Genomic DNA, 23,129 nt, shown 5'->3' with positions numbered 1-23,129 from the left:
CAGATGCTGGAGAATCTGAGATAACAAGGTGTAGAGCTGGATGAACACAGCAGGGTCGAGGCCCAAAACTTCAGCTTTCCTGCTCCTCTGATGCTGCTTGGCCTCCTGTGTTCATCCAGCTCTTCAACTTGTTCTGTCAGGTCTTTTACAGAACTTACTTTCCTATCTGTTTTGCAAATGGTTGAGGGTCCAGCACAGACCCCTGTGTCACATGGCCATGCCAAACAAAAGGGCCCTGTAGTGTCCAGAGATGTGCAAGTTTGCTGTGTTAGCCATGGTAAAAACCCCATTCTGGGATATGGGGATGGGTTTGGGCAGGGGAGAGGTCTGGATGAGATGTTCTTTAGTGAGTGAGTGCTGACTTGATGGGCCAAATAGCCTCTTTCTGCACTGTAGGGATTCAATTATTCTACTCTGTGACAATGGGGCAACTTTTTCACACATAGTTCCATACACACGCCACCCTATCTGCCACAGGAAATGGTGGAGGCAGGTACATTACAACATTTAAAAGACATCTGGATGTGTAGATGAATAAGATGGGATTCGAGGGATACGGGTCAAATGCTGGCACATAGGACTAGATTAATTTAGATATGTGGTCAGCATGGATGAGTTGGACCAAAGGGACTGTTTCCATGCTGTTCATCTCTATGACCTATATGCATACTTTCCATTCTCCGCCAGCCAACCAATCTTCTACGTCCAAACGTGTTACCTTTATACCATAATTTTTTTTATTTTATTGGGTCGAATTCAGTGGTTCTGGGTGGGATTTCCCAGATTAATGCGTTAGGTTGGGCGATCCCAGCTGGTGGGTGAGGTTGGAGTTGTGTGATCCTGGAAGTTGGATCCAGTTGGAGTTGGATTGGATTGGATGGACTCCGGGAGTTTGGGCTGTGTGTTTCTCGGTTGTGGCTGAGACTTTCCTGGAGTACACTGTAGGGCTGGGCATCAGGGAGGCGGATCCCTTTCAGCTGGGGAGGCGGTGACTGTGTCCCGGACCGGACTGTGCCGGTGCTGCATACCGAGAGGTTGTTCCTGACCATGTACACCATTACCCGGGGACCCAGTAGGCTGGCTACACAGCGGAGGACGGGTAGGAGGCAGCGCCGCGCAGCGCCCCACTCGGCCCAGCGCACACTTTTGGCTCCTTCTCACACTCTCTCTCTCTCTCTAACGCAGGTCCATCCCAGCAGATCGAAGCCAAGTCCGGTTGTGACCTCAAGCTGAAACCGGTGGGGAGGTAAGTTGAGGAGTTCGGGTGGGGACTCGGGCAGGCGGTGTCTGGCAGTCCAGCTCTGTGACCTTGCGGTGAAGGTGACATTTAGGCTGGGGAGCTCGCCACAGGAGCCGGCCTTATCTTCTCGCTCTGTCCCGTAGAGATCATTGACCGACACAGATTAGGTAGCGCTCTGGGTTTGTGTTACAATCTGGGACAGAGTACTCTCTGTGTGTTACAATGTAGCACTGTGCTCAATGTGTAGTACTCTGTGGGGCTGTGTGTTATAATGTGGGCCACTGTGTTTGGTGTGGCTTATATAACATAGGAGGGTGTCTGTTGCATAATATTCGAGCGGTATCTCTTGTACAATATAGGAGCATGTGCTCGTGTGTTATAAGGTGGAGCAGTATTCTGTGGGACAGTGTGTTGTAATGTAAGTCACTGTGCTCAAGTGTATGTTGCATGGTGCAGGATAAAAGACAACCCACACTCAGCACACTGCCACCTGATGCTGTGCACATAAGCCAGTATTCTGCTCCACAATTTACAACACACAACCAGTACAATGTAGAGCAGTATGTTGCATGTGAGCACTGCATTATATGGGACAATGTGTTGGTTGGGTGTGTATTGTGGGACAATACTTTATGTGTATTGTGTTAAATTACGTGGAGCTGTGTGTTCTGTGTATTTTAACATTTAGACCAAGGTACTGTGTCAGTGTGTTATTAAAATGTGGAATTGTATTTTTGGTGCAAGTGCTTAACATGCAACAGTATGATTGTTATGTGTTGCTTACCATGGATTAGTGTAATCGTAGTGTGTAGAGCCCTATGCTGCATGTCTGTATAATGTGGAGCAGTGTGCCTGGTGTGTGTAGTGTGGAATAGCATGCGTTGTATAATGTGAATAATTTGACCTTCATGATTGGTTTTGCTCGTAGGCAAACACTTACTAGTGAATAGAGGATTGCAACATGTTACTGCACAGTGTATGCTTCAACTGAGAGAACAAGAACGGGGTAAAGACCAAGCTAGCTACCCAATTGTGGAGTAGGAACAAACTGCAGGTTTTTGACTTTGAGCCCAATATGAAAATACGATATCCTATTTCCCAAGGCTGTTATAACATTTAAAGTACTTCACAACTTTATCTTTTCAGTTGTGTCCTTATCATTGAACTGCTTGTCGGTGATAAAGAATTACTCAACACTTAAGATTTCCTGACTCGGGACATTGACAACTGCATGCCATTATGTGTCCTTTACCTTTTACCCACATACTGGTTATGTTGGTCTTTTTAGTTTTTAATGAATTCCAGTTTCGATGATGGCTGAATAACACTTATAGACCATGAAATATCACCCTTAATCCAACATTTCCATGGCCATACTGTTGGAGGTCTTGTGCCCGTTATGATATTTGAAGTGGAAAACTTTGCTGACTCTGGAAGTCTGCTTGTCTACTGTCAGCTGTACTCTACTCATATAAAGACCCCTATTGATCTGTTTCAGATTCAGGCTCTTGATCTCGGCAGCAGTACCTCACATTACTAACATGGTCAAGTGAGGATACCTCTGTGTTGCTCGTGGATATAACTGCCTGTAGTCTGTATTCAGGTCAAGCAGACAGCAGCTGTTAGTTTGCCAGGGTTAAGGTTTGGGTTTCACTGATAGATATGTGCTGAATAGAGACAGATTTAATGTTTTCCTAAAAGTAAACCAAGATGTTGAGCAATTACCACCCATTTCTGTCAAACCATAGGAGTGTGTGCGAGAGAAAGGGTATTTTTTATTGTGTTTGTATTCTTCAAAAAAATTATATTTTCTAAATGAGAGATAATAGGAACTGCAGATGCTGGAGAATCCGAGATAACAAGGTGTAGACCTGGATGAACACAGCAGGCCAAGCAGCATCTTATGAGCAGAAATTAGGAGCAGTTATTTTCTAAATAACCTGTTTAGAGATGTTATTACATGTTTCTGGTAGGACTTGAATCTGGGTTTTGCTTTATGTTATTCAGAGCCCCCTTATGTTTGGTCTGTCTGCTAGGCATCTCCTTGCTGTTTTAAAGAACGCAACACAAAAGTACCAGAATGACTGAAGGGGCCTGTGTACATCTGAAACATAGACCAAAGGTTAGGGGATATTTGTTGAATGGACTTTTATCTGAAAGACAATCTAACTGTTAACTTCGTGCCTGTCAGTATTCTAAAGTTTTGTTCCAGCTTTTAGTTTGTTTTCCTTTAGTGTGCAATTTCAGAAGGTTTGACGCCAAGTCCAGTAAAGCTAGTGTCCTGATTCAGACCACAACTCCTTTTCTTCTCTTCAATTCCCTGCAAAGTTTCAGCCCTCCTTCCTTATTGGGTCAGTACATCTCCTTCCTAGAGTCAGAGTCATATAAAACACAAACATCCCCTTCAACCCAACTTGTCTGTGCTGTCAGGATTTCATAGATGTCCTGATGGAGAAATTACCTGTATTTCCTTGGTAATCCACAGGGTAGATTTACTATGGAATTTCACTTTGTTCTGCCAGTAAAGGATCTGCATTCCTGGAGAGAGGTTAACTTGGCGTTTACAGTGGTGTCTGTCACAGCTGCCTTGGGTCTTTTTCAAGCAGCGTCATTCCTTTTTCCTACAGCTGAGGAGAGGCTGAGGAGAATTCCTATTTTGGGGTGCACTGATGTCCCAAGTTGGGGCCACAAAGGAAGGAGGGTAACTGTGCATGCATTCCTAACTTAAATATTCCAGAAGGCCTGAACTGCTGAGAGCATAGAGGTACCGCACAAGAACAGGCCCTTCAGCCCACCATGTCTGCACTGACCATGATGCCATTCTAAACTAATTCCATCCCCCTCCCCTGCCCAGTATTTGTTATTTCCACAATGGGAAAAACATTTCCAACTATCCACCCTATCCAAGTGTCTCATTATTTTAGCTACTTCTATCAGATTGCCCCCCAGGTTTTAACACTTCAGCAAAAACAGGTTTGTCCAACCTCTGTTTAGAGCTAATTCACTCCAATCCGGTCAACATCCTGGGAAACCTCTTTTGTACCCAGCCCAAAGTCTCCACATCCTTCCAATTAGTGTGCTGACCAAGACTGCACACAATACTCCAAATGTGGTCAAAGATTTTATACAGCTGCTACAGGATTTGTCAACTTTTATGCTCAATACCCTGACCGTTGAGGGCAAGTAACTTGCACACCTTTTTTTTTGTATCACCTTATCCACTTGTGTTGTCACTTTTGGGGAGCTATGGACTCGCATCCCAAGATTCCTCTGTATATCAGTGCTCTTAAAGGTCCTGCCATTTACATGCTTTCCTCTTGCATTTGAATAGCTGCTCACAATTGGTTAAAAAGTGACATATTTTGGTAGGAACAAGAAGAAGTACTGATCCCATTTTAACTCTTGAAAATTAACATGGTCCCAAATGCAAATGAAAACAAAAGCTTTGTTTGACAGTGTTGTTTGAAATGGATAAAATTGTAAACTTATTTCCCTCACCTCTCTGCACGTTACTTTAATTCTATTGATTGTAACAGGTAAAATCAAAAGGTTTACATAAATGTATGATATTTCTTTGCCTGTGCGAGTTAGAAGGATTACCTCAAAAGATGTATTCTGAGCTAATTGAAAAAGTCAGTGCAGGAGTAGGCTGTCCAGCCCTTCAAGCGTGCTGTGCCATTCACCGTGATCATGGCTGATCCTCTATCTCAGTGCTGGTTTTCTTTCATACCCTGAGAATCTTAAAAATTTATTTGAAAGATAATTAAGGTTGTTTTTATTGTACTCACCACTGTGAAAGCTCATCTTTTCAACATTGGATAAATGTGGTTTCCTGACTTGTTCTTGTTTTCAAGTGTTAAGTTTAATTGATTTAATGCTTTTGCTGAACAGGAGACAAATGAAACATTTTGGCTTTTCTTCAGATTTGACAAGAACATTTGTGAAAGCCTTGAAATTGTTTAGCGGATATTAAGATGTAGACCTGCAGAGGGCCACTGGTTATATTTTGGTTCCTTTTGTGTACCTGTGCTAACATTGCCAGACCTCACTTCTTTGATATTCTGAAACTTTGGTTAAATCACAGGTACTGGCTGTTTCTAGTTAGTCACATAAGAGAGGAGAGCACAACTTGCAATCAGTAAATCAGTATCTTGGTAAACCAGAATTAATTCATGCAGTCATAGGTTTCTTATTGTATTGTATAGTTCAGCCTGTGTTTACAACTTTTAATTCAAATGTATTCATCTGAATTAAAAGTTTATCAATTTAATTCAGATTTGGACAAGCATATGGACGTACATGGAATAGTGTAGGTTAGATGAGGTTGAGATCGGTATGACAGGTCGGCACAACATCAAGGGCCGAAGGGCCTGTACTGTGCTGTAAGGTTTTATGTTCTATGTGTAATATTCTCTATTTTATTACTTTATGACCCAAAAAATATAATGCAATGCTCTTTGAACTATTGGCTTCAACTTTGATTTATGTTTTTTGTCATGGATTTCTTGGAACTCTTTCACAATAGCTCATGATCTCTATTTTGAGTTCTGCTCCTCTGATGCCAATACAACAATATTAAGGCTGGTGGGACTAAAGTTATAAACTGATTTTGTATGAACCAGTCAGCTCTAGCACATAGATGATATCAGTTCAGAGGGTAACCTGCATAATGCTGGCTTCAGTTAGAATTTTTGACAACAAGAGTAGCCTTCAAACCAGTAAACTCAGAAAGGACATGAGTGAGAAACAGAGGCCCTCCATAAATCATGAATAACAACCTAAGTTCCCAGTTATTTGGCTGCTCCTCTTGCCTGCCAGTTTGTCGATGCCGCAGTGACACTATCCCAACGGTTTCATAGAATTATCTTTGCTTTTGGTCAGTAATTCACAAATGTTGTGCAAGTTCTTGAGGAAAATAACTATCTGAAGGAGTGTAGAATTAACAGACTCTGTGTTAACTTTACCTGTCTCTTTTGTACAGTCATTTTCTTCATTAACTTGGATCTCCAGCTGTTACAAGGTGTAACTTGCTGAACTGGGAATAGATGCAAGGTTTGTCAAATCTTCCCAGGACAGATATATCACAGGTTTAGACACAGAGTATTGAATGTCTTCTCCTCTGGTTTAATCAGATTCTCCAGAGCGGGGACTCAGAAAAGGGCTTTAAGTAATTTGCTTAGGTAAATTCTTCATGAAGGACAAAATATACCTGCATTCCCAAATCGGAAAGGCTGTTGGCCAAACCATTAGTTGTTCCCCAAATAAATATTATACATAGCAGACATTATCAGCAGAATGATTTGAGATGCATAATATTTACTGTTATGTCAAACAGCAGAACTAATTTTATTTACCAGATTTGATGTGGTTGGTGTAAAACATTAACTACAGACCAAAGTTAACTTATGATCCACTTTTTCAACTGACATGTCTCATCCATGATGATTTGTATGCCGAATGGATGATTAGTTTGATGTATATGACTGACTTTCTGACTTGCTCATTCATTTACCGAATTATTGGCTTCTTTCACTGGTTGGCTCTGTGACCAGCACACTCATAGGTGTATTCATTCACTGATTATCTCAATGGCTGGCTATATGTCTGTGTTGTTGGGCTTGTATTGTCAACAGATGGTTCACAGCATTCAGTTAATTGAATTTACTACCTAATTCCCGAATTCCATTTTCTGAAGAAAAGTCTAGGCCCAAAACGTCAGCTTTCCTACTCCTCTGATGCTGCTTGGCCTGCTGTGTTCATCCAGCTCTACACCTTGTTATCTCACTTCCTAATGCATTGGCTACCTTGGTGATTAGCTGCTTGTCAGTGTTGTTATTTAATCTCCCATTGATTTTATTTCACTGTCAGTGAGACCGCTTTAACTAGAGCAGTGAATGAGTAGTGACATTTCTAGAAAATATTTGAGATGTTGTGGGTCGCTGGTTTTGCAAATATTTGTATTTTGACTTAGAATCTGAGAGAGTATGGGGTTGGAAGATGTGTCTGATAACAGGCTGCCAGATTCTGTCAATAGCTATGACAACTGAATGACCAACTTCAATGATTTATTAAATTTCTAATCAGATCACCTTGAGGAGCTCTGTATTAGACTCATTGTGCTTGTAGTCCTAGCACTCTGCTCTTCGAAGAGCTGGTATTATTTGATTTAAAATAATGTTTGTTCCATGGTCTGCGCAGTACTTTGAGGCAAGGTCAGACTTGTTGCCCAGTCCTTGGTGTTTGCTTTTCCATCAGGTAGCTTTCTATCTTTTATTTATAAGCTGAATGGTCAATGATTATAAAATGATTGTGCAAGTGTTGCAGATTGGGTAATAGGTGAGGAATTATTACTGATACTTTAGCCCTCTGACATTAGAGCTGTGGTGACCTATTCAAAGTCCAAGCACAGCTAATTTGTTACATTTTGCTATAGAGCGACTAAATAAATGGAGTGGAATGGTGGAGCAGATATTGTGAGGTATCTGTAACACTGAATCCAAATTTGATTCAATGTCATACTTCTGATAATGAACAGGATTAGGCAACTTGACGTGACTTGGGAGGGCCGGGGGTGGTTCTTCAACTGATTTTAATCTCTCTCCCTTGGCTTGGAGTGCTTTCCATATTCATAAACCAATGTAAATTGGGGTGTGGGGAAACTCACTGGTTGCAGTTAAACCTAGCACGAAGGAAGATGGTTGTGGTTGTTGGAGGTCAATCATTACAGTCCAAGGACATCTCTGCAGGAGTTCCTCACTATAGTGTTCAATGCCGAACCATCTTCAGCTGCATCATCAATGATCTTTCTTGATCATAAGGTCACTGATTGCACAAAGTTTAGCACTATATGCAACTCCTTCAAGCATAGAACGAAACATTGTCAATATGCAGCAATACCTCTGGCACCACTCTTTTGTGCATATTGTAGTAGCTGATTATTTGCCCGGTGTCTGTCTCGGTTTGTATGGTCTGCTTTCCTCTTTTCCAGTTGCCCAGCTCCGAAGCTGGTGTTTAACCGAGTGAATGGGAAGCGCTGTCCAACTCCAGGAATTATAGACACCCAGGAAGAGGAGCACACGCCGGCTCATGAAGAGAATGTCCAGTTTGTTTACGAAGGTAAGAGAGGCTGATCTGAAACGGGACCAAGGGTTTGCTGTGCAGATGATGGCGATTTTTTTTCTCTCTGTCTCTTTCCCCTGCTCTGAGTCTGGCAGTCTCATTAGCTCCCCTCCTTTGCACGCCACTCTCATCCTGCTCCATGTCTTGCTTGGTAAGCTCTCTGTATGCTGGTGTACAGTCTATCTGTGGCTCCACTTGCAAAATTTTTTATCCACAGAATGCGGAGTAAAATTTTAGTGGTGCTCGCATCAACCTCTGATTGACCTCCCACACGGCAGCAATGATAGCAAATCTGCAGGTTATAGACTAGGATCTTTATTCCAACATAAATTCTCATCAGGTTGATAGATATTGATGCACGCTTACACGATGTGTAATGATACTGGTTTTATGTATGATTCAGAGGAAGGAGAATGATTTACAATGTCAGCTAGTGATAAAATTGGCTGGCCAGCTGTTTATTGGAAAAGGGTCATGGGAACATAAGGTGAACGTCATTGATGAGTTACTCTGATCTCAACTTTGTATTGAGACTACAAGAGACATCAGTGGTCATCTCTACTTTAGCTGCTGCTGACTTTTACTAGGGGAGTCAAGTGTGTCTGTTGCATATTAGTTTTCTTTTAAATACTTTCTTGGACAAAGCCACATTCCTTACTGAAATTCTGTACAGAATATGGATGAATCCATCCCTTTATTAGAGTGCGATCCCAAAGTGTTGGATTGGTCGTTTTTGTGGGCTGATGCTGATTCCATCCCCAGGAACGTAGAACTTAGGAACAGGAGGCCATTTGGCCCTTCAAGCCGACCCCCTTGAGATTTTATGTTTCAAAAACTACTACCTGTTTAAAACTTCTAAACTTTAAAGGATATAAGCTGAACCTGCTCAATCTTTTTTTCATAAGGTAAACCCTTCATCCCAGGAATGAGTTGAGGGACCCTTCCCTGAACTGCTTCTAGGGTCTTGCATCTTGTTTCAAATAAGGAGAACAAGATTTTACACCACAGTCGCGATGTGGTTTCACTAAGGCCCTGTACCGCTGCAGTAAAACTTTCAGTAGCAACCTTGTGAACAAGCTCTGCACTGCCTCCAAAGTGTTTCCATCCACCTTTTAAAAAGCCATGTTGGCTTTATCTTGATCATTGTGATTTAAGTAGCCTGCTATAATCCTCTTAATAATAGATCATTGCACCTTCCCAGTGATGGACTTGGGCTGATTGGCCTAATTTTCCCGCTTCTTATCTCCATCTTGAATAATGTTGTTAGATTTGATATTTTACTTCTCAGCTGGGACTCTTCCATACCCTAAAAAAGTTCTGGAGGATTATCACCTTTTTCAGCTTTTAGTGCCAACTGGCTGAGATTGTCAGTTTTTGGTGTCCCCTCGCTGCCATCATGGCATGGTTTCTTGGGACAAATACCATTTCCAACTTGTTATGTGCATTGCTTTCTGTGTTAGCTCACTTGACATATGCCAAAAAGTATGGGTTCTTGGTGAGACAGATGCCCTAATGGTTATTTACAGTACTAACTATTTCAATTGCACTCAACACAGACACTAAGCATTGTCTGTATTCTGTACTCACTGACTATTACACACTTCTTTCTGAACATACTGTGCCAACTTCATTGCACTGACCGAGTGACTGAAGGTGAGCTGAGTACCTTTATATCAGAATGTCACATGTTGTGATATCATGTAACTGTCTTAAAAGTACATTGCCTGTCTGATCTGAAATATATGTAGTAACAGAGTAACGAATGCATTTAATATCTATGTCATTTCTACTTCAAACCATGGGATGTACCTTTGTTTTTGGGAATGTTTTATGAGTTTCCAGCTGTGCAGGTAAATAAAAGTAACTGTTGCAAGGCTGCCCATTTCTTTGTTTTCCGCTGTCATTTCTCTCAGACACTGGCTAAGTGGTCAGCACCAGCTTCAATTTCTCTTTTCCAGTTCACATATTTTGTAGAAACTTTCATCTGTTTTTCATATGACTTGCTACCTTTCTCTCAACCTTAGTTTTCTGCCTTTTGTTTTGGTAATTCCTTGCAGGTTCTTAAAGTATGTGCAACAATCTGACCTCCCACTAATCTTTAGAGATTTGTATTACTTTTATTTAACTACTGAGTGATGCATCGGACCTTTTTCTTTCCTACTGGAATAAATCTTTGAGAGTTATTAATGATCTCCTTAAAAGTCTGCCGTTGCAATTCTACTGACCTACCTACTAACCTAGTTTCCCAACTCATTGTAGTCAACTCCACGTTCATTTTTTTTTCCTTTATTAATTCCATGGGATGAAAGTGTCACTGGACAGGCAGCATTTATTGCTGGAGTCACATGTACGCCTGACCAGGTAAGGATGGTAGCTTCCTTCCCTAAAGGACATTAGTGAACCAGATGGGTTTTTCTGACAATAGACAATGGATTCATGATCACCATTAGGCTCTTAATTCAGATTTTGAAATATAAATCAAATTCCTCGTGCATGGTGGGATTCGAACCTGGGTGCCCAAAACATTATCTGGGTCTCTGGATTAACAGTCCAGTGATAATACCACTAGGCCATCCTCTTCATACCCTCATAATTACTATTATTTAGGTCATGGGCTGTTACTTCTATCTTTCAAATTCTTGTGATTGCTCACTCCAAAGCACCTTTACCATGAAGTGAATTTTGTCTCATTACATAGGCCTAAGTCTAGGATAGCCTGCTCCTTGGTTGACTGTGGAACATAATGTTTTAAGAAATTGTCCAGACACTATTCTATGAACTAATTTTCCAAGCTACCTTTGCTGATTTATTTCTTCCAATATACATTAAAGTCAACCATGCCCCATTCATTTATTTTCTGCCTATTGTGTAGCTACTTTTTGGGGGCCTAAATTACTTCCACACAAGTGACCACTTGCCATTAATATTTCTTATCTCTGCCCAAACTGATACTTCATCCTAATTTTACAAATTGACTCAACTTGCAGTACTGACAGAATGCCATTCCTAATTTACAGAACAGTCCCTTCATGTTTTCTTAGCTCCGTCATTCCAAAAGTTAATTATCTTTTGACATTCAGGTCCCAACTCTGGTCACTTTTCATACATGTGTCTTGAATACCTCTTCAATCTTATATATTTATCTCCATCCAAGCTAACAATTCATTCTTTTCCAGAACTAGAGCTGCAACTAAGCAGGGAGAATGAAGAGTTTGAAGTATTAGTTACAATATTGTATTGGAGAAATTGATAGATCTGTAAGTTTATTAGTTACTGGGGCCTAATACTCTATGTCCTTGAGTGCTGAAGGAGGCAGCCATAGAGACAGTCAATGTATTGGTGGTCTTCTAAAATACTATAGATTATGGAATGATTCTTGTAAATTGAAAGCCAGGAAATGTTACACTGTTGTTTAAGAAGAGAGTGGGAGAGAAAACAAAGGGAACTACAGAACTATTAGCTATGTGTCACTAGTAGAGAAAATACTATAATCTCATATAAAGAGTGTGAGAAATGGATAGTTGGGTAAAGCATTCCCTCTAACTTTCTTACCTGCTTCACAGGTCTCCCAGGCTGGTGTGATGCCAATCAGCATATGGAACATTGGAGCAGTTGTGCATGTATGCAGTACCACTGTTCAGAAAGAATGTTACTTAGATACTGATCTGATTGGACACAATCAGCATGGAGTTTTTTTTGAGGATGTTACTAACAAAGCTGATAAAGGGAATTCGACTGATGTTGTTTACTTGGATTTTCAGGAGGCTTTTGATAAGGTCCCCCACAAGAGATTAGTTTGCAAAATTAAACTACATGGAATAGACAGTAATATACAGGCATGGATTAAGGATTAGCTAACAATCAGAAAACAGAGTGGGGATAAACCAGTCATTCTCCCGTTGGCAGGCTGTGACTGATATGGTAATTATGCTGCAGCTGTTCAGAATATGCACCAGTGGTTTGGCTATGTGGACCAAATGCAATTCTTCCAAATTTGTAGATGATACAAAGCTAGTCAGGAATGTGTATCATGAGGAAGCCATAAAGTGGCTTCAAGCGCATTTGAACAGGTTCAGTGAGTGGGCAAGAACACGACAGTTGTGACATGATGTGAAAAAATGTGAGGTTATTCACATGATAAGAATAACAAATGTGCAAAGTATTTTTAAAATGGTTGAGAAGTTAGAAAGAGTAGATGTACAAGGGAATCTAACGTCCAAGTCAATAAGTCATTGGAACATTATCTTTTATTGCAAGTGAATTCTTAATTGTATAGGAATTTGCCTAGACTGCAACTGGAGTATTGTGTGTAGTTTTGATCACCTTACCTCAAGGTTATCATTACCAGAGAGGAAGTGCAACAAAGGTTCATTGGACTCGTTCCTGGGATTTTCATTGAAGAGATTGGGCAAACTGGGCCTTTGTTCTCTAGAATTTTGAAGTATGAGAGGTGATCTCATTGAAACCTACAAAATACTTAAGGGATAGACAGACTGGATGCATGTAAGATGTTTATCCTAGCTGGGAATTCTGGTACCAGAGGATACAACTTAAAAATAAGGGCATGCCATTTAGGACCAAGATGAGAAGTATTTTTATTTGCAGGATTGTGAATACTTGGAAATCTCTACTGGTGTTTGGCAGGGGTGTTTGGAATTTCAGTCTTTGCGAATGTTTTAAGTAGAATTTGGTAAATTTCTGAATAGCAATGGTGTAAAGGGTTATAAGAAAGTGGGTAAAAAGCACTAAAGTGTTCAATCAGCCATAATGTGTTAAATGGCAGAGCAGTATGATGGGCTGAATGGCTTACTCCAGTTCTCAAGTTACAAATGTTGTGTGCATTTGGATATAGGGTCTGAAACTCTTAACATTTTTACGTCTCTGGCCTTATCTGCCAATGCATTCATAGGTTTGTCCTTTCCTGTCAATACTAGTAATCACTATCTAAATTGCTGCAACCCCATTCAGGTTAAATGTGTTTAAATTGATTATGTATTAGAGGGTGGATCTTGTTTGAGTGTTTCAGTGATACGTGAATGTGTTTTGTCCTTTCTGACTTTCACGACTGTTTTATATTTGTGGTTGTTAGGAAACTTTAATAATTAACCACTTTGACTGTGGCTTATCAACTTGAGTTGATTCATTGTGAAAGTTGTGCCTGTTTTATCATTTGATCTTCCCTAGCTTTCCAACTCTGCCTTGTTTTACAAGATGAAAGCAATTTGGACAATTATGATTTAGATCTTGCATGTTATAAGTCCTGCATACTAAACTTTGTACTTTTCTGCATTAAGTACCACCTGCTCAAAAATAGTTTGGAATCAATAACACAGTTGAGTGTCTAAACATTTCTGCAAAATAGAAACAACATTGGTCCCAACATGACACCTGAAGTACCATACTGTGTTCTTCGCTCCACTCAAGTTGTAAGAGTGGTAAGGGCATGGAATGCCCTGCCTGCCAATGTAGCTAACTCGGCCACATTAGGGGCATTTAAACAGTCCTTGGATAAGCAGATGGATGATGATGGGATAGTGTAGGGGGAGGGGCTTAGATTAGTTCACAGGTCGGTGCAACATCAAGGGCAGAAGGGTCTGTTCTGCGCTGTATTGTTCTATGTTCTAAGTTAAACCTCTTTAAATGAGTACTTGATGTTTCATACTGTTCAGTTCATTATATCTTCTCTTATTCAATTTGAATCCTTCTCAACTCTGAGTTTAATGAATTGCCTTCCAAATAGATTTCAATGAAAGGCATTTTGGAAATCGAAATGGGGTTTACCAAATTTTAACCTCAAAGGAGCAAAGAGTATTGTAAGGCAGGATCTTCCCCATCTTAATTCTGCACAGAGTGTTCTTAACTCGGTTAAGTTATTGTTGAATAGATAATTTGCAAGGTTTTGCTTGACAAGTCTGTTTCATTAGCTTATGTGAAAAGAAAGTTGGTTTTTGTTTGAGTGCTCAAAGTTCATTCAGTGAAAAGGCAGCCCCTGAGCTGCAACAGCAGCTGACTGTCAGCCCTGCCCCAATCTCCTTCTGCCTCATCAGAGAAACAGTTTGAGGGTGTTTTGCAGTCAATGCTGCCAAGCACATCTGAAGATTAGTAGCTGTTTGGACATTCATATTGAAGAGGAAGTTTTCTCTTCCAGCTACAATGCACACATGTGATTTAGGTTACAGAGAATAGCATAATATGAAAATCTGATATTTGCACTAAGGCCATAATACAGACCTGTGTAGGCTTCAGTATTAATGACTTGTATTTCTAAGGTGACTTTTAATATGTTAAAATATCTCAACACTTCATAGCGTTGTTATAAAATTGGGCACTTGAAAGAAAAATAAATGGGGTGACCGTAATGATGGGAGAAGACTTTGTAATGATAGAGAGGGTGTCTTTTGGAGACATATTCAAAATCCATTTTGTTGGCAGTTGAGAAGTATAAAGACCATGTTTTTATTTTTCTGTAGCTTTGACTGTGGACTGAAATAGGACTAGGAGAGTCAGTGTCCCCTTGTATTAAAAAAAAATTGGGTTAACTGCAGATATCAGCAAATGGTGGTAAGTGGTTATTTTTCATATTGGAAATGGTATGACCGTACTCAATGGTCAGTGTTAGGACCACTATTTCTTTTTTGGATTACAGAGAAGACATTCAAAATTTGCCATGATGCCAAACTTGGAGGCAATATGAAGCACCCACAGCAGGACGTAGACTAGCAGAATGGGCAGACAGGTGGCAAATGGGATTCAGAGTGATGTGAGATGACCCATTTTGGCAGAAGGAACAGGGAGAGGGAATATAAAATATTTCGTTCTGGTAAATCTCTGAGTAGTTTCAATGCGTGTACATGTTCATAGCAACTCCAGTGGTTCATGTGCATTGGATTTTAAAATTTGGGTATATTTTGATTAGTGAGCAATGCATAAGGGAACTTAGACTTAAATACAGTATTGAGTGTAAAAGTAGGGACAGTGTGCTAAACCTTTTGGAAGCTCTGTTTGTGCCACAACTAGAGCATTGTATTGAATCTGATCACTATGTGGGTCCTCGAGAGGGCATGGAGGAGATGTACAAGAATGGTTCCAGGGATGGAGGTTTTTTTTTTCTTTGCTATAAAGTTCGTTTGGAGAAGCTGGGATTGGTCTTCTTGGAGCAAAGAAGTTTGAGGGAAGATTTGATGAAAAGTGTACAAGATCTCTCCAGGTCTGGATAAAGTAAGCAAGGATGAGAAGTTTAAGAGGATGAGAGGGGATCTGATTGAGGCGTAAAAGATTATTAAGGGATTGGACACTCTGGAGGCAGGAAGCATGTTTCCGCTGATGGGTGAGTCCAGAACCAGAGGACATAGTTTAAAAATAAGGGGTAGGCCATTTAGAACAGAGTTGAGGAAAAACTTCTTCACCGAGAGAGTGGTGGATATGTGGAATGCTCTGCCCCAGAAGGCAGTGGAGGCCAAGTCTCTGGATACTTTCAAGAAAGAGATGGATAGAGCTCTTAAAGATAGTGGAATCAAGGGTTATGGGGATAAGGCAGGAACAGGATACGGATGGTGGATGATCAGCCATGATCATAATGAATAGTGCTGCTGGCTCAAAGGGCTGAATGGCCTACTACTGCACCTATTGTCTATTGTCTAAAAGATGTCTCCATCAGTCGACAGTATGAGGGCTAGGGGACAAAGATTTAAGCAACATGGGGTAATGATCTGGAACTTGGTACTGATGAAGGCTGTGGAAGCAGAAAGGATCATGACTTCAAAAGAAAATTGGATGAAAATTTGAATGAAACAAACTTGCAGGTTTGTGGCACTAAGAGTAGGGCAATGGGATTGACTGAATTAGTTTAAGAAGAGTCAGATAGGTTTGAGTCAAATGGGCTCTTTCTGGGCTATGTATGATTCCAAGAGCCATATTAGGAAAGCCAACTGAAAGCTTGGTTAAATAGGTAGGTTTTAAAGATCTTCTTGAAGGAGAGGTAGAGAAATATAGGAAAGAAATACCAGAACTGAGGAGCTGTTTTTGGTTGTCGGTTCCTGTGCTTTAAAATACTTTTTAAAATGTAACTCCTTGACCAAGCTTTTCAGTATCTGACCTGAAATAATATCAATGTTTGTTTGATTACTCTCTTAAGGAGCATCCTGGAACATTTCATTACATTATATGTGCCGTCTAAATGCAATTGGATAGGAAGCTATCAGATGGCTGTGTGTGGAAGTTATCTCCTTTGAGGCACTGTTGAAAGAATGGGTATTTGTTTAGTTTAGAATGTAATGTTCTTGTTAATAGACTTTGTTTTATAAATATTTTCCATCAAATTGGTCAAAGATGTTATGACACTCCTCTAGAGCAGTTGGGACTTGAACCCAGGTTTCTTGGTCCATTGGTATGAACCACCGTTATACCACCAGATCTTTTGGATTTTGTTTCTTGTCTTTTCAGAAATGCTGTTACATACCTCTTGAACTTTTTCTTAAACACCACCAAATCTCAGATTTTTGTTTTACCCTTAAAGAATTGAAATGCTAAGAGCTGTGCCTCAGTTTACTATAGTCAACCAGAAGCCAGTGGTGATATTGGGTGGAGATAGTCACCTTGACAGAGTTTTATCACTTTCAAAAAATCGCTCAATACTTGAGACTGTGCTCAAGAAACTGTCTTGAATGTTGAGACATGTTGTGAGAAACTGTCACATTTTGCTGATTGATTAAACAATGTTACATAAATTTTCTTGTTGGCTTAAAGCCCAAGCCATGGTCCGATAGAAGGGACTATTTTTCACCAGATGTGAATGAGCTGTGAGATGGAGTACACTGCATTTAGCCAGGGTATAGTGACAAGGCTCCCCTGTTTGATTCCTAGGATTCACTAACTAGATATTGGCTAGGTTTATGTGGGACATGATATCCATTTGTAGAGTGATCAGTGAAGTGAAGCTGGATTTGAGAAAATATCTGATTTAAAAAATAAATTAAAGTCAAGTAATTAAACTCGAGCAACTGTATTATGAATTAATCAGAGAATTGGTAATTATTAAACCTTGGGCAATAAATTTTTATTTAGAAGTTTAATAGATCACTGGGTAAACCACTGGTAATTCTAAACTTTGCCAGTGGAGGAAAGTCTTTTTGTGTCCAAAGTACTTATTGTTCAAACTGGAAAATAGATATGAACATTTACTGACATAGAAAGCTCTTTGTAACAGAATCATTATGGACTATCTGTCCTGAATGCCTCTAATGAGGAGGAGGTCATATATTTCAGACAGTCTTGGTTATTGTAGTTGGAACAGAAAATTCAGCAATGACAGTGACACAGGAACAGGAGAGAGCCTATTTACTCCCTTGAACTTCTCCACTGTTTGGTGAGATCATGGCTGAACTGTGTTTATCTGTCTTTATCTGTATCCCTTAATATGTGAATTTGCAAAATTTATCACTCCTGGCTTAAAATTTACAATTAATCAAGCATCAATTGTGGAAGTAAATTCGAAACTTCTGTCACCCTTTGTGTGTAGAACTGTTTCCAAGTCTCACTCAGGAACAATCTGGTTGTAATTTTTAGAGTATTGCTATGAAGATGTGTTTGCTGAAATATTAATTTAGAATAAGCATTGCACCAATATCTATGTCTTGGAGCATTTGAACAGCACACTATGCAAAACAACAGAGAATTGGCTGTAGTAAACTAAAATGTTGCTTTTGCAAAGAACTCAAGCTGCTTGGCCGAGTTGCTGAGTCTTAAGTACTTTCAGAAAGAAGTCAACTAACCCAGTTTGGTGTCATGGGGTGGCTATGATATGGAGGTACCAGTGTTGGACTGTGGTGGACAAAGTCAGAAGTCACACGACACCAGGTTATAATCCAACAGGTTTATCTGAAATCACACAAGGTTTCGGAGCACAACCCCTTCATCAGGTGCAGTGAGAGGGCACAGCACACAGCCCCAGAGTTCATACACAAAGATCAGAAGATTTGATGTGAGTAGCATGTCAGATGATGTCTCCATGTGACCAAGAGTGTTGGATGATGAATAAAATGTCAACAGCTGAATAACCAGAGAAGGGATGGCCTATGATCCAATTAAGTGAGACAGAGCGACAATTACAAATAAGGTGGTGCTGGGGACAAACTAAATGATTGAAATTGCATGGCAAATTCAAAACTGTACAAACTAATTAAGGTAGAGAGATCATAACAATTTACCAAGGTGATGCAGTCAAAGCAGGACAGTAAGGAAGATTTTACAGCACAATATGATGGGGTCACCTGTAACACAATATGAGTCCAAGATTATGGTTGAGGCCATCTTCATGAGTACAGAACTTGGCTATCAGTTTCTGCTTGGTGATAGTGCGTTGTTGTGTATTTTGAAGTCTGCCTTGGAGGATGCTTACCAAAAGATTGCAGACTGAAAGTTCTTGATCACTGAAGTGTTCCCTCACTGGGAGGTGATTGTTGTTCAGTGTCCATTCATTTGTTGTCATAGCATCTGCACAGTCTCACCAATATTCCATGCCTCAGAAGCATCTTTGCTTGCAGTGTATGAGAGACAACAATGGCCGAGTCACATGAGTATCTGGCATGCATGTAGTGGGTGGCGTTCCCCTGTGTGATGGTAGTATCCATGTCAAAGATCTGAGATGTCTTGCTGAGAGTTGTCATTGGTAGGGTTATGTGGTTGATTGTTGCCTTGAAGGCTGCTTAGTTTGCTGCAAACAATGATCTGTTTTAACATTTAGCAGTTGTTTGAAGACGAGAGGTGGAGATGTAGGGATGATCTTGGAGAGATGCTCGTCATCATTGATGACGTATTGAAGGCTGCAAAGAACATGGTGTAGTCTTTCCACTCCAAGGAAGTACTGGACAATGAAGGGTACTTTATCAGTTGTATCCAGAATATGTCTTTTGAGGAGAGCGTTTGAACTGGAACCTGTTGGCCCACAACCCATGTTGTGATTTCTGATTTGATGAAGGAGCAGTGTGCCCAAAGATTGTAATTCCAAATAAACCTGTTGGACTATAACCCTGGTGCTGTGTGAGTTATGATTTTGATAAACTGTGCCAGAGTATGCTTTTTGTGCAGTAAATTAGTTCTATCCTTTTTAAGGAACCTGCCTGACTTGTTTCTAATAATGAGCTGTGCAGAGGCAATATCAATACAATTTTTAAATTCAGACCTTTTGTGACCAGCAGAGGAGAAAGACAAGGAAAGGACAAGTGCTTTGGTTCCAGACTCCCCAACCAGCAGACCTAACACATCCATTAATATCTTGCAATTAAAACCAAAACACCTCATCTATCTAACTTCCAAGCAGTACAACCCTATATTGTAAATTCCTTTGTCATAATTTAACTCTTCAAGTCCAGATATTATTCTGGTACACCTAATCAGCATTTCCTGAACAATTTATTTTTGGAAATGTCACACCCAGAGATCCAGAAACTGGCAGTCCTTGAAAGATCTTTCACAATGTTGGAAAGTTCCATAAACCATTAAAAGGCACTTCAGTTAGAGACTCTCATGTATAAGTGGGAAATAAACAGGGCCGTAAGGACAGGACAGTAGGACTAATTAGATCTGGCATGATGGGCTGAATGGGCTTCTCTGCTGAGTCATTCTCCATTTGTAAATAAGTGGCTGTTCACATTTTTGGGCGCTGGTCTGATTTGAGGAGCATGCTCAAGTCTGTCCTACTCTCTCATGGTGCTTTATTTTAGTGTCTGCCTTGGCTCAGTCAGTAGTGCTCAGGACACCATCCAAACAACAATGAAATGTCAGCACAGTACAAATGTGATCCTGCCCTACCTGAAGTGCTGCTGGTTGGATATGATGTTAAATGCCATTCAGCACAAATTTGCACATATATTGTTTCACAAAACAGCAATGAGATAAGCATTTCTGATTTCATGATGTTGGCTGAGGGATAAATAATGGAGAACCACAGTGAAACTTGCCAGCTCTTTTTTTAAATATGTTTTTCACCCACGTGAGGGAGCAAATGGGGTTTAACGTCCAACCATTTCAGGTGGGGAAACATTTTCTTCGTACTGCATGTGGGTGAGAAATATCTTTTAAAAACATATTTAAATGGACTGAGTGGGCTCCTTTGCTGTTTTATTTTCCAGTTCTGATCATGGATATTTTTGGGAGCTGCTGTGATTTTGAGGAGATCTCTCCAGCTTGTGTTATGCTGTCCTGTGCACTCTCTCGGCCGTCCTTGGCTCAGACAGTAACAAGTTAGCTGCTGTGACAGTGACTATACTTCCGAAGTCCTGAATTGGAAAGTGCTTTGGGATTTTCTGACATGGTGAAGGGCATTAATTAAATGGAAGTTTTCTTTTCCTTCCTTCATTCTGCAGATCACAGCTATCACATTTTTGCTTCCAATAATATTCTCTCTCCGCACCCCCCCCACACCCCCGCCACTGTGTGTGTATGACTGAATGATTGATTGAAATTCTTTCTATTTTTTGTCTCCCAGCATGGCAGCAGGTAGAAGAGCAGCTTGGAGCCAGCCAGGAGAATGGGCAGCATGCACATGGGCCAGTGCAATACGTGGAGAAAACACCAAGCCAAAACCTGAAGAGTAGGTGCCAGGGGTAATTTTGAATATTTATATAGACCTTACAGAGGAATGGATGTTGTCTGGGATTTGCCACCCTTCCAGGATTGACCTGGAATATCCAGGACTTCTAACAGTATTCATTCGAGCATTGTTGCCATCAATAACGAGGTCAGCATTAAGCACCCACCCATTCCAAGTAGCTGTTGAGAAGGGATGGTGAACTGCCTTCTCAAACGATTGCAGTCCATGTTTTCTAGGTACATCCCCCAAAACTGTCAGGGCAGGAGCTCCAGGATTTTGACCCAGCAACAGTGAAAGAATGTTGATTTGTTCCAGGGCAGCATGGTGCATGACTGCGAGGGCTAACTTGCAGATGCAGGTGCATTAAAGATTCACTCCCTGGTCACTAACTGACCATGCAGTACTTGCTCAGTACTGCATTGGGAGTGTCAGCCTGGATTATGGGTTCAAATATCAAAAGTGGAATTTGACCACACATCCTTCAAACTCAGATGAGTGTGCTAATCCCTGAGCTGTGCCTGGCACAAGTTAAAATGGATTGTGTTTGATTTCATTTTCTTTTTAAACACGTATTTACTAGACTATTGGAGGTGGGTTAAGTAAAAAGATGAGACCATGTGATAAAATCCCCAGAAATAAAAGCGCTTTTGAGAGGGCTCCTTAACTACACTTAGCCTGTAGCTGAGGCACGGACCAAAGTCACCTGGTTGTAAATTGAAATTTTGTATGAGCTGATCTGAGCTGGGATTACATTTGTGGCTTCAGTCCTCTCTGTCAAGGAGAGGGGGTCTCTCAGTTGGGATTGTTAATCCTGATCACTACAGGGAATGTTTGCCACAGGACAGTGTACACTGAATTGGGCGTGGATCTGGACAATCCTCTCTGGACATCTCACTGAATAACAGAGGTCACGGGATTAGTGATTGTGGTGGTGGATTATTGGTGATAAGAGTTCTGTATATCTAACTCATGCTGTAGTGTTGACATTAAAAAAGAAATGTGACAATGTAAATAAGCAATTATTTGTGAACACGATCTCGTGGGATATTCATGTTGTTTCAGCATGTTGCTCACTTTATTTCCCAGACTTTGTCCCGATTGATCTCGAAGAGTGGTGGGCAAAACAGTTCTTGGCCAATATCCAGAACTCCGCCTAAATGTCCTCCTCTAGGGGAAGAGTGTCAGCAGCCAGTTAACACTTGGACTTCTTCAGATCTCTCCCCAATGTCTGTGATTCGCACATGAAGACATTTTTTTTGTAAAACCTGGATCAGTTGGAACTCTCAACAAGTGACCTCTCAGCTTCGACTGGATGAAATTCACTCACCTCTGAGCAATAAAGCTGCAAGTCTGTGAGCAGGAACCCCAGAAATGTATTGCATAATATTTCAGAAGATACTTCTCCTTTTGTTTTGTTCTTAATGAGTCATATTATGCTCTGTCTGTGCCAGCACATACCTGATGACATCCTGGAACATCTAGGCCCAGGTTACAGCTGCACCCAACATGTGGCTTGAGTGGAATGGCGAGAAAAACACCAAAAACAATTGTGCCTGGGGCACACTGGATTCTGCGCAGGGCTTCCCCTCCCCCCTCACCCCCTCCAGAGGAGAATATATCCTCCTGTCCACTGTGGCTGCTGTCTGTCTCGGAGACAAGTATCCCCCCCCCCCCCCCCCCCCCCTTAAATTCAACATGTCCCCTGTGCCAGAAACTAGGCCCTTTCCAAGATAATAAAATGTGAGGCTGGATGAACACAGCAGGCCAAGCAGCATCTCAGGAGCACAAAAGCTGACGTTTCGGGCCTAGACCCTTCATCAGAGAGGGGGATGGGGTGAGGGTTCTGGAATAAATAGGGAGAGAGGGGGAGGCGGACCGAAGATGGAGAGAAAAGAAGATAGGTGGAGAGAGTTTAGGTGGGGAGGTAGGGAGGGGATAGGTCAGTCCAGGGAAGACGGACAGGTCAAGGAGGTGGGATGAGGTTAGTAGGTAGATGGGGGTGTGGCTTGGGGTGGGAGGAAGGGATGGGTGAGAGGAAGAACAGGTTAGGGAGGCAGAGACAGGTTGGACTGGTTTTGGGATGCAGTGGGTGGAGGGGAAGAGCTGGGCTGGTTGTGTGCTGCAGTGGGGGGAGGGGACGAACTGGGCTGGTTTAGGGATGCGTTGGGGGAAGGGGAGATT

The 23,129-nt window shown here is 41.1% G+C and overlaps 1 protein-coding gene across 2 annotated transcripts; it reads left to right on the top strand.

The window, feature by feature from the left end:
- The first annotated feature begins 845 nt into the window (after positions 1-845).
- On the top strand, positions 846-22,623 carry mcrip2 (MAPK regulated corepressor interacting protein 2). 2 transcript variants are annotated; one of them, XM_048551743.2, is made up of 5 exons: positions 846-1,099; positions 1,186-1,246; positions 8,229-8,356; positions 20,844-20,961; positions 22,035-22,623. In XM_048551743.2, exons 1-5 carry the CDS (start codon positions 1,048-1,050, stop codon positions 22,048-22,050), a joined length of 375 nt encoding a protein of 124 aa, XP_048407700.1. In that variant the 5' UTR covers positions 846-1,047; the 3' UTR covers positions 22,051-22,623. The 2 variants fall into 2 exon arrangements, with proteins under 2 accessions (XP_048407700.1, XP_048407699.1); XM_048551742.2 differs by having other exon boundaries at positions 849-1,099; positions 20,844-20,948.
- The last annotated feature ends 506 nt before the right edge of the window (positions 22,624-23,129 follow it).

The sequence above is a fragment of the Stegostoma tigrinum genome, chromosome 23 (assembly GCF_030684315.1).
Source record: "Stegostoma tigrinum isolate sSteTig4 chromosome 23, sSteTig4.hap1, whole genome shotgun sequence".
Taxonomy (NCBI): domain Eukaryota; kingdom Metazoa; phylum Chordata; class Chondrichthyes; order Orectolobiformes; family Stegostomatidae; genus Stegostoma; species Stegostoma tigrinum.
Note: the sequence above shows the minus strand (reverse complement) of the source record. Positions and strands in the feature narration are given on the sequence as shown.

Coding starts and splice junctions, on each gene's coding strand:
- mcrip2 (XM_048551742.2), top strand. CDS start 1,048: ATGTACACCATTACCCGGGGACCCAGTAGGCTGGCTACACAGCGGAGG. Junction 1,100..1,185: donor GGCTACACAGCGGAGGACGG/GTAGGAGGCAGC, acceptor TCTCTAACGCAG/GTCCATCCCAGCAGATCGAA. Junction 8,357..20,843: donor TGTCCAGTTTGTTTACGAAG/GTAAGAGAGGCT, acceptor TTTGTCTCCCAG/CATGGCAGCAGGTAGAAGAG.